Source organism: Eubalaena glacialis, chromosome 3, assembly GCF_028564815.1.
Source record: "Eubalaena glacialis isolate mEubGla1 chromosome 3, mEubGla1.1.hap2.+ XY, whole genome shotgun sequence".
NCBI classification, from domain to species: Eukaryota; Metazoa; Chordata; class Mammalia; order Artiodactyla; family Balaenidae; genus Eubalaena; species Eubalaena glacialis.
Genome location: NC_083718.1, coordinates 127,696,698 through 127,709,036, shown reverse-complemented (window position 1 = coordinate 127,709,036; position 12,339 = coordinate 127,696,698). Strand labels below are relative to the sequence as shown.

Below are 12,339 nucleotides of genomic sequence, written 5' to 3'. Positions count from 1 at the left end.
AATACTTACCTGTCAGGAATACCTAGCCTCTTGACACTTCTATAAACAGAAAGAGTATTTGCAACATGTCGATAATTAAACCAGAATCGGGATGTACATACCTAAAGTAATAAAACAAATATATTATTTTTAGGAATCAAAATAAGCTACAGAGTTACAGAATTACTTCTCTTTAAGTAGGATATAGAGATGCCTAAAAAAAGAGTATGTCATAATCAGGACTAGAAACAGCAAAGCACATAAAGAATTGTCAATAAAACCAATCTCTCTAGAAAAAGGTCTTTCATAACTAGTCTTAAAAAACATTCAGCTTAAGAGAAAACAAATCTTTGGGGAATTTAATCAAATACTGAACCAACTTAGTTACTCTCAATTTATGATTCTATAATGTTCCTATTTCTAAAATATTAAATTCTTTAGAACCAAAGACAATGCCCATAATCTCTTCACAGAATAGAAAAGGATATTAACTACATTGGGTTATATAATATTCCTTTCACTCTGGATTGCTTCCTAATTTTAGTTGTGAAAAACATAAGAAAGAGACTAAAAAAAGCATAGAAAACAGGTTTATATGCACATAAGGGAATGCATTATAAAGAAGCTGTTGAACAGAACAGAAAACTAGAAACGATTTCAACAAGCTTTACACTTAAAGACAAAGTGATCCCTAAAAAAGATAACAAAGATACTAGGAAAATCTAATGCCATGCCTCAAAAGTCAGCCCTCTCGAACGCTCATTCCAAACGAGAAACCAGAGACTGGGATCAGTTGGTAATATATCTATCCACTAAGCATCCTCCTACCTCCTATCACACTGTTCTGCTGATAGTAAGTGTAATGACAGTTTTGAGAACACCACAAATGTTCTTGCCCCTGTAAATAGGATGGAACCACAAGACTTTTTTATTAAACTGAATTTTCAACCTGGAATCCGATAAGGAGAAGACTAAAATTCTTGACTACATAAAAAAATATGTAACATAAAATCCTAACAGAAATGAAAAACTTGAATAATTATAACCCAATAAGAAAAAGATGAACAGCCCAATTTTGAAAAATGGGCAAAGGATAAGAGCAAGCATTTCATAACAAAAGTATTAAAAATAGACAATAAAAGTCTTAAAGATGCTCAACTTCTGTCATAATATAAGAAAACATAAATCAGGTTTGTGATGTTTCTGTTGGGCTGAAGCCTTCCCTAAGCAGATTTCCAGCCACTGTGAGGATGGTAAATGGCTTTCAGCTCATGCTGAGTGGCTGCCTGGAGTCCTGTGCTGAGGATGATTGTGAAGCGGGTCCAGGGACTGCAATGAACTCTGAGCACTGGCTTTCACTGGTGAGCAAGGGAGCTTCTGACTGGAGTCAAGATGGCGGAGTAGGAGGACGCAGAGTTCGTGTCTCCTCACAACTAGGGTACCTACCAGGCGCTGGTGGAGGACCTCAGACACCTAAGGGGACAGGAGGAATCCCTGCATTATCGGGCCAGAGGTCAGGCCTGATCTCCTGTGGTGGGAGTGCCAAGTCCAAACCACTGGACTACGAGAGAACCTCCGACCCCAGGGAATATTAATCAGTGTGAGCTCTCCCGGAGGTCCTCATCTCGGCACCAAGACCCAGCTCCACCCAACTACCTGCAAACTCCAGTGCTGGACACCTCACACAAAACAATCAGCAACAAAGGAACACAGCAGCACTCATCAAAAAAAAAAAAATGAGATGACAAAAATATTACAGATGTTACAGATGAAGAAGCAAGGTAACCTACAAGACCAAACAAATGAAGAGGAAATAGGCAACCTACCTGAAAAAAAATTCACAGTAATGATAGTAAAGATGATCCAAAATCTCAGAAACAGAATGATGGCACGGATTAAGAAAATACAAGAAATGTTTAACAAGGACCTAGAAGAACTAAAGAACAAACAGTGATGAACAACACAATAACGGAAATGAAAAATACACTAGAAGGAATCAATAGCAGAATAATTGAAGCAGAACAAATCAGTGAGCTGGAAGATAGAATGGTGGCAATAATTGCCAAGGAGCAGAATAAAGAAAAAAGAATGAAGAGAAATGAGGACAGTCTCAGAGACCTCTGGGACAACATTAAACGCATCAACAGTTGAACTATGGGGGTCCAAGAAGAAGAAGAGGAAGAGAAAGCTCTGAGAAAATATTTGAAGAGATTATAGTTGAAAACTTCCCTAACAGGGGAAAGGAAATAGCCACCCAAGTTCAGGAAGCACAGCGAGTCCCAGACAGTAAAAACCCAAGGAGAAACAATCCAAGACACATATTAAACTAACAAAAATTAAATTCAAAGAAAAAATATTAAAAGCAGGAAGGGAAAAGCAACAAATAACATACAAGGGAATCCCCATAAAGTTATCAGCTGATTTTTCAGCAGAAACTCTGCAAGCCAGAAGGGAGTGGCAGGACATATTTAAAGTGATGAAAGGGAAGAACCTACAACCAAGATTACTCTACCCAGCAAGGATCTCATTCAGATTCGATGGAGAAATAAAAAGCTTTACAGACAAGCAAAAGCTAAGAGAATTCAGCCCCACCAAACCAGCTTTACAACAAATGCTAAAGAAACTTCTCTAGGCAGGAAACACAAGAGAAGAAAATGACCCACAAACAAACCCAAAACAATTAAGAAAATGGTAATAGGAACATACATATCGACAATTGCCTTGAATGTAAATGGATTAAATCCTCCAACCAAAAGACACAGACTGGTTGAATGGATACAAAAACAAGACCCATATATATGTCTCTACAAGAGACCCACCTCACACCTAGGGACACATACAGACTGAAAGTGAGGGGATGGAAAAAGATATTCCATGCAAATGGAAATCAAAAGAAAGCTGGAGTAGCAATACTCATATCAGATAAAATAGACTTTAAAATAAAGACTGTTACAAGAGATAAGGAAGGACACTACATAATGATCAAGGGATCAATCCAAGAAAATATAATTATAAATATTTATGCACCCAACATAGGAGCAACTCAATACATAAGGCAAATGCTAACAGCCATAAAAGGGGAAACCAATACTAACACAATAATAGTGGGGGACTTTAACACCCCACTTACACCAATGGACAGATCATCCAGACAGAAAATAAATAAGGAAACAGAAGCTTTAAATGATACAACAGACCAGACAGACTTAATTGATATTTATAGGACATTCCACCCAAAAGCGGCAGAATACAATTTCTTCTCAAGTGCACACAGATCATTCTCCATGATAGACTGCATCTTGGGTAACAAATGAAGCCTCAGTAAATTTAAGAAAACTGAAATTGTATCAAGCATCTTTTCTGACCACAATGCTATGAGATTAGAAATTAATTGCAGGAAAAAAACTATTAAAAACACAAACACATGGAGGCTAAACAATACGCTACTAAATAACCAAGAGATCACTGAGGAATCAAAGAGGAAATCAGAAAATACATAGAAACAAATAACAGCGAAAACACGAGGACCCAAAACCTATGGGATGCAGCAAAAGCAGTTCTAAGAGGGAAAGTTATAGCAATTCAATCTCACTTCAAGAAACAAGAAATCTCAAATAAACAATCTAAACTTACACCTAAAGCAACTTGGGAAAGAAGAACAAAAAAATCCCAAAGGTAGCAGAAGGAAAGAAATCATAGAGATCAGACAAGAAATAAATAAAATAGAAATGAAGAAAACAATAGCAAAGATAAATAAAACTAAAAGTTGGTTCTTTGAGAAGATAAACAAAATTGATAAACCTTTAGCCAGACTCATCAAGAAAGAAAGGGAGAGGATTCAAATCAATAAAATTGGAAACAGAAAAGAAGAAATTACAACTGACATGGCAAAAATACAAAGGATCGTGAGAGATTACTACAAGCAACTATAGGCCAATAAAATGGACAACCTGGAAGAAATGGACAAATTCTTAGAAAAGCACAACCTCCCGAGACTGAACCAGGAAGAAATAGAAAATATAAACAGACCAATCACAAGTAATGAAATTGAAAATGTAATTAAAAATCTTCCAACAAACAAAAGTCCAGGACCAGATGACTTCACAGGTGAATTCTATCAAACATTTAGAGAAGAGCTGACACCTATCCTTCTCAAACTCTTCCAAAAAATTGCAGAGGAAGGAACACTCCCAAACAAGTTCTATGAGGCCACCATCACCCTGATATCAAAACCAGACAAAGATATCACAAAGAAAGAAAATTAGACACCAATATCACTGATGAACACAGATGCAAAAACCTCAACAAAATACTAGCAAACAGAATCCAACAACATATTAAAAGGATCATACACCATGATCAAGTGGGATTTATGCCAGGGATGCAAGGATTCTTCAATATAGGTAAATCAACCAATGTGATACACCATATTAACAAATTAAAGAATAAAACCATATGATCATCTCAATAGATGCAGAAAAATCTTTTGACAAAATTCAACACCCATTTATGATAAAAACTCTCCAGAAAGTGGGCACAGAGGGAACCTACCTCAACTTAATAAAGCCCATATATGACAAACCCACAGCAAAGATCATTCTCAATGGTGAAAAACTGAAAGCATCTGCTCTAAGATCAGGAAAAAGACAAGGATGTCCACTCTCGCCACTATTATTCAACATAGTTTTGGAAGTCCTAGCCATGGCAGTCAGAGAAGAAAAAGAAATAAAAAGAATATAAATTGGAAAAGAAGAAGTAAAACTGTCACTGTTTGCAGATGACATGATACTATACATACAAAATCATAAAGATGCCACCAGAAAACCACTAGAGCTAATCAGTGAATATGGTGAAGTTGCAGGATACAAAATTAATGCACAGAAATATCTTGCATTCCTATACACTAACAACGAAAGATCAGAAAGAGAAATTATGGAAATTATCCCATTTACCATCACAACAAAAAGAATAAAATACTTAGGAATAAACCTACCTAAGGAGACAAAAGACCTGTATGCAGAAAACTATAAGACATTGATGAACGAAATTAAAGATGATACAAACAGCTGGAGAGATATACCATGTTCTTGGATTGGAATAATCAATGTTGTGAAAATGACTATACTACCCAAAGCAATCTACAGATTCAATGCAATCCCTATCAAATTACCAATGGTATTTTTCACAAAATTAGAACAAAAAGTTTTACAATTTGTATGGAAACACAAAAGACCCCGAATAGCCAAAGCAATCTTGAGAAAGAAAAATGGAGCTGGAGGAATCAAGCTCTCTGACTTCAGACTATACTACAAATCTACAGTAATCAAGATAGTATGGTACTGGCACAAAAACAGAAATATAGATCAATGGTACAGGATAGAAAACCCAGAGATAAACCCATGCACCTATGGTCACCTAATCTATGACAAAGGAGGCAAGCATATACAATGGAGAAAAGACAGTCTCTTCATAAGTGGTGCTGGGAAAACTGGACAGCTACATGTAAAAGAATGAAATTAGAACACTACCTAATACCATACACAAAAATAAACTCAAAGTGGATTAAAGACCTAAATGTAAGACTTGACACTATAAAACTCTTAGAGGAAAAGATAGGAAAAACACTCTATGACATAAATCACAGCAAGATACTTTTTGACCCACCTCCTAGAGAAATGGAAATAAAAACAAAAATAAACAAATGGGACCTAATGAAACTTAAAAGTTTTTGCAGAGCAAAGGAAACCACAAACAAGACTAAAAGACAACCTTCAGAATGGGAGAAAATATTTGCAATCAAAGCAACCGACAAAGCATTAATCTCCAAAATATACAAACAACTCATGGAGCTCAATATCAAAAAAACAAACAACCCAATCCAAAAATGCGTAGAAGACCTAAATAGACATTTCTCCAAAGAAGACATACAGGTGGCCAAGAGGCACATGAAAAGATGCTCAACATCACTAATTATTAGAGAAATGCAAATCAAAACTACAGTGAGGTATCACCTCACACTGGTCAGAATGACCATCATCAAAAAATCTACAAACAATAAATGCTGGAGAGGGTGTGGAGAAAAGGGAACACTCTTGCACTGTTGGTGGGAATGCAAATTGATACAGCCACTATGGAGAACAGTATGGAGGTTCCTTAAAAAACTAAAAATAGAACTACCATACGACCCAGCAATCCCACTACTGGGCATATACCCTGAGAAAACCATAATTCAAAAAGAGTCATGTACCACAGTGTTCATTGCAGCTCTATTTACAATAGCCAGGACATGGAAGAAACCTAAGTGTCCATAGACAGATGAATGGATAAAGAAGATGTGGCACATATATACAATGGAATCTCACTCAGCCATAAAAAGAAATGAAATTGAGTTATCTGTAGTGAGGTGGATGGACCTAGAGTCTGTCACACAGAGTGAAGTAAGTCAGAAAGAGAAAAACAAATATCGTATATTAACGCATATATGTGGAATCTAGAAAAATGGTACAGATGAACCTATTTGCAGGGCAGGAATAGAGACACAGACGTAGAGAACGGATCTGTGGACATGGGGGGAAAGGGAGGGTGGGATGAATTGGGAGATTAGGATGGACATATATACACTATCATGTGTAAAATAGATAGCTAGTGGGAACCTGCTGTATAGCACAGGGAGCTTAGCTTGGTGCTCTGTGATGACCTAGATGGGTGGGATGGGTGTTGGGGGGAGGGAGGTCCAAGAGGGAGGGCATACGTGTATACATACAGCTGATTCACTTCGTTGTACAACAGAAACTAACACAACATTGTAAAGTAGTTATACAGCAATTAAAAAATAATAATAAATTGATAAGTATCCAAAAGTCTGACAATTCGTACTATTGGCAAGGGTATTGTCACACCCTTGCCAATAGTATGAGGGCAAATACTATAGATATGAGGACAAAACACTCATATCCTATTTATGGGAATGTGAACTAATATAAACCTTCTAAGAGGGTAATTTGCAACATATATCAAGTTTGAAAATGTACTTATTTTTTGATTTAGCTCATATAAGCATGCAAAAATATGTGTTCAAGGATTTTCACTATAATATTGCTTACATTAGCAAAAATCAAAACCAAAAGGCTAGAAACAAAATCACTACCCATCAGTATTATTTTTTTTAACCATGAGTATGGATTATCTTTGTAACTTTTTTTATTAAACAGAGACAAGAATGCTTTATTCAAAGCAGATCCTGAAACTAAAATAGAATCCGATTTTCCTTCTATCTCCCTCTGGTGGCAAGTTTTCTCAATCATATTACAAGAGCAAAGGGGCATTTCATTTACCTCTGATCATCTAGTCAAGACTAAAATTAATTCAAACTGGGAGGAAAAACATATGTGTGTATATATATATATATATATATATATATATATATATATATATATATATACACATACATACATACATACATATTTTGTTTAATTTGAACTACATAACATTTAAAGAAATGTATGTTTTATACTTTCAACTTGGCCCTGGTCAAATTTCATAATTTTCCACCTAAGAAAGTACAATTTATTGAAGTATCACTCTACTAAGTCTGAGTTAATGTGTAAAATATTGCACAAAACATGAAAACTGCAGTTGTCAAATACTCAGAAGTAATTCTTTTTCACCCTCTATTTCTCATCTGAGACCTAGGTTGCTGAGATTAGAGAGGGGCTCAGTTAAAGGTTTCCCAGAATAAGGAAGACTTCAATGTGTGTGTAGTATAAGCTAATAGGCTCCTATTCTAAAAGATGAGCCCTTTGGCAATTAGCTGTCTGCACATAGGCAGTTATTCCCTCTTTTAAGAATTCCTATAGAGAGACTAATTGGAAGTGCCCTTAGTTTCCTATAGAGCAAGTTATCCTCTCAAATTGGTGGATCATGGCCTGCCTCCTCATAGTTTTCCCCAATTTAAGTGGTCACTGAAAACCTATCTCCTTATCATGAGCAGCTTTTGTTCAATTCCGTCATAAAATCTCTTATGAGGCAGTAGCATATAACAGGTTTTTGTTCCTGAAGAACAAGAAAATGAGTCATGAACCCATGTTGCTATTCTATTTAATCACAGTAACATAAAATTAATTTGTCTTCTAAACTTTTCTGTATAACTTGAATTTTCTATAATGATCATTTATTTCTGTAAACAAAAAAACAATTAAAAAATAAAAACAAAATAGCCAAAGTAGAGAGTATCTATAAACAAATATTACAGATAAGAAATACAATTACTAGTTTCCATCATTAAAATAACTCTACACTTTATAAAATGCTCCCTTTCACAATAGGATCCCTAATTTATTTTTCCATGTATTTACACATCACCACTTGACAGACACACTGAAGACAAAGGATATTAGTTGATGTGATCAATTTAAAATATAGCCATATCAAAATAATTTCTGTTATAAGATATAAATTTTATTTTCAAGAATTTGATTCACACAAAATTTCTCAGATACACATCTAATGTAAACAACGAGGTATACCTTTATAGAATACACTTACCAAAACTGCCCAGTTGTTCGTATGGCCACTTCTATAGAACTGTTCTGCTTGATCCTATTAGTCAAATAATAGCAAAAATCTTAAAAGAAAGTCACATTTCCCAGAATAAAGACTGATAAGGGACAGTTAAGATTCACGGAGTTTTTACAGTTGTAATAACAGTAAGCCATCATTGTGCAAGTTTATAAATATTCTAGTATCTGACCTTATGAAAGACAAAATAGTTTTATTTTGGGGGAGCGGGAGGCTACTGCAAGAGGGGCTTTTTGTTTTTAAACATTTTATCTCAAATGCAGTCAGCTCTTCCTCATGCTTCTCATTTTCCATTCAATCTTCAAATTGTGAATGACTTATTTCATTTCTTGTTTCACATATATAAATACCCTTCCTGCTGAAATTTCATTCAATATTTGCTCCTACTCTGTGCTGAGTGCTTCCTATTATTTTATTTTAACTCACCAATATATGTGATTAAACACATTCTCTAGCATACTTCCGTATACCATTTTGCTAATCTGTTAAAGTCTGAATTATATTTACCATCATGGAACATTAAAAACCTCAGCATCCAATACCATCCAGACACCTAATGAATATGACTTTTATTATATATTAAAATAATAGTGAATATAAACCATAATGATTTCAGATCTGCCCCTAAACAGTATTAATTACTAGAACAGTCAGACTGTCTGGATTCAAATCTGGACCCTACTACTTACTAGCTGTATAAACTTAGGAAAGCTGCTTAATTTCTCTGTACTTCCATTTCCCCACCTATAAAATGATAACATTACCTGACTCACAGAATGTAGGAATGGTGACTAGAACATAGTAATTGTGTAACAAATATTAGCTGTTTTAATTTTCAGCTGGCAAGAAAATTTCAGAAAGAATGAAATAAAAAATTCACTCAGTGTGTGTGCATCATATGTGTGTGTGTGTGTGTGTGTGAGCGCCATATATATATTTCTTTTTAAACTTTCTCAACAGCTGCATAGATGCTAAAGAAAGCAATGTGCTATAGTGGTTTAGGAATTTGAAGATCTGGCTGTGAGACTGGGGTTAAGTCATTTAGCTCTTTAGACTTGATTTTCCTCATGTAGAAATGGGAGTTGACCCAATAACCTCTAATGTCCCTTCCAGCTCCAAAATCCTCACATCATTAAGACTTCAGTGAAAAAATTGAGATGGCAAAACTCTTTTGTGATTGTTTAGACAATACGGACACTGCGAAGTTATTCATTCATTCTACACATAGTTAGTGGAGCACCTATTACGTGCCAGGTACCATGTAATGTACAGTGATGCAAAAAAGTCACTAAAAAGCATGCTGCTTTCTCTCAAGAATCCCAGAGTTCAATAAAGAAGACGAGCATGCAAACACATTACACTACTATGTAACATTCATTCATTCATCACATTCATTGGGTACCATGTGCCGGTCCCTGTTCAGTGCTCAGAATACAATGATGGGCAAAAACAGTGCTAGTACTTGCCTCCAAAGAGGTTACTATCCAATTTGATAGACATACATTAAGCAGATAAGGACAAACTACAAATTCTATAAAGGTAAGATATACAGTATCATAAAGGAGTATAATAGGGGGACCTAAACTGATCAGGGAATGGGAGGGGGAAGGGCAGGCAGGGATGTCAGGGAAGGTTTCTCTAGAGAAGTGACATTTGGTTAGGATCCAAAAGATAATGAGAAGAGGGAAGATAATTCCAGACAGAGGGAACATGAGCCCTAATGGCAGAAGGAAGCTTAAAAATTTCTAGAAACTGAAAGATTAGCATAACTAGAAGTTTGAAAACAAGAGCGAGGGAGAGAGAACTGGAGGTGTAGGCAGGGGTCAAAGAATGCAAGGCCCTGTTTATGGGTCATAATCAAGATTTAGTTCTTTATCCTTAAAGCAGCATTAAGGTATATACGGGTGACATGATCGGATTTGCATATTGCGAAGTTACTCTGGCTGCAGCTTGGAGAACAGACTGGAAAGAAAACAGAATGACTTGAGCCAGACCAATTAGGCAGCTATTGTCCTCTAAGTGAAAGATGATGTAATAATAGAGTACAAAGCATACATGGGTTATAAGAGACGACTGCTACACTAGCTAAGTGCACAAATTACAACAGTAAAGGCAAAAGTAAAGGATAGGGAAAGATTCTACAGAGGTTAGCTTTTACTGCATTTAGTAAATAAGCAAACAGAAGAAACTGGAGGAATGAAACATGGTAATGTAAAAAAGCACAACTGTGTAACTACAAAAAAGAGTAGTGGTATCCAAAATGAAGTATACAAAATAACCTGCTAGAATAAATAAGGAAAATAGAACTTCTATTTATGTTTACATTATCTAAACAATATGCTTTATAAATACTGAATATATAAATTAGTAATAATTCATGAATAGAAAGAGGGAGTGCATGCTCTCTTTTTTAACTGGTAGGGATGTGTATTCAAAAAGTTTTGAGCCGCTGGTCTAAGCTCAAGGTCTGAGATGGTGGGGAGAATGGGGTCCTATAAGAAGACTGGAAAAGTCTCTGCTTAGAGACCAGATCATGATGTTTAGACTTTATTCTGTATGCAATGAAAAAAATACTGCAAAGATTCAATCAGAAGAATAACCTGATCAGGTTTACATTTGATGAAGACTAAAGTAAGGGAGTTTGGAAGCCTGGAGAAAAAAGATAAAGTTATTGCAATAATCTAAGCAAGAAATGACCAGGGCCTGCATTAAGCCAGTCGAACTGGACAGGCGAAAGCAATTTTAGAAGTTCAGAACATAGAATTTAGTGATGATTAAAATGTGAAATAAAGAGAGGAGTTAATTTTTAAAAACCCTAGGTTTCTAGCTTAGGAGCAACCCCATAGGAGGTGGGGTAGGCAGAATATAAAACTTTGGACACAAATTTTCAACTGTCTGCTGACTATCTGGGCCCCTAAGCCAGCCGGATATTCTGAAAAATGATGCTAGAGATGTAGGCTGCAGAACTGGACGAAGGTATTATCAGAGTACAGGGGATAGTAAAAGCTTTGTAACGCGCCAGACATAGTGTGAGCCAAAAATAAAACAACGTATCCACCTGACTCCTATTAAAGGGGAGCGTTGTAGTTTGGTAGCAGGGAAGCAGGTGCGGCACTCATGCGCTGACCTTTCACCTGCTAGGGACTGCACGCTCGTCGGAGCAAAGGATCAGGCCCTCCCCCGCCGCCCAGGACTTGATTATTTTCATTCACCGTTTTAAAAGGCTGAAACAGACGGACACTGTCCTATCCCGTCCCCTGCGACACCCTCCCCACAACCCAGTCAGCCTAGGAAGAGGCTGGTGGGTGACTCCAGAAGGCTTCCCTCGGCGGCTGTGTATCGGACATCTGCTGCGCGCTGACAGCCAGGCCACAGCTCTCCCCCCAGGGCCCTGTCGCTCAGAGGGCCTGACTCCTACCTCGATCTGACTAGCGGCCAAGCTGCCGAAGGGCAAGAGCAATAACCCTACCAGGGTAGTGAAACCCCGGCCGAGAAAACAGGTGTCGGCCATGTTTGCCGGCTTCAGCCTCGCGCCCCTGGAGGGGCGGAGCGAGTGCCGTAAAGCAGCGCGGGGCAGGGTTTTGCGTAGTTTTTTAGGTTTTTTTGTTTTTTTTCTTTGCGACGCCTGCCCCGCCTCCTGGCCCCTCGCCCGCCTTTAGAAGCCAGCGCTTCCGGAGACCTTGAGTTTCCCGGGTAACTGGGGCACGGTAGATGAAGGACGTGGATGCTTTATCTTGACTACGTTTTTGATTTTTATATCGTAAAATGGATGTAACATTTTAA

At 37.0% G+C, this 12,339-nt stretch overlaps 1 protein-coding gene across 1 annotated transcript in view; it reads right to left on the bottom strand.

Annotated features, from left to right (window-relative positions):
* PIGK (phosphatidylinositol glycan anchor biosynthesis class K) overlaps positions 1-12,086 on the bottom strand; it is a 137,657-nt gene extending 125,571 nt beyond the window's left edge. The window contains exons 1-3 of the mRNA XM_061186429.1: positions 11,975-12,086; positions 8,524-8,577; positions 10-101 (exon numbers count right to left, since the gene is read on the bottom strand). Coding sequence (XP_061042412.1) covers positions 10-101; positions 8,524-8,577; positions 11,975-12,067 — 239 coding nt within the window. The 5' untranslated portion in view covers positions 12,068-12,086. The remainder of the gene's footprint in view (positions 1-9; positions 102-8,523; positions 8,578-11,974) is intronic.
* Between the last annotated feature and the right edge of the window lie 253 nt (positions 12,087-12,339).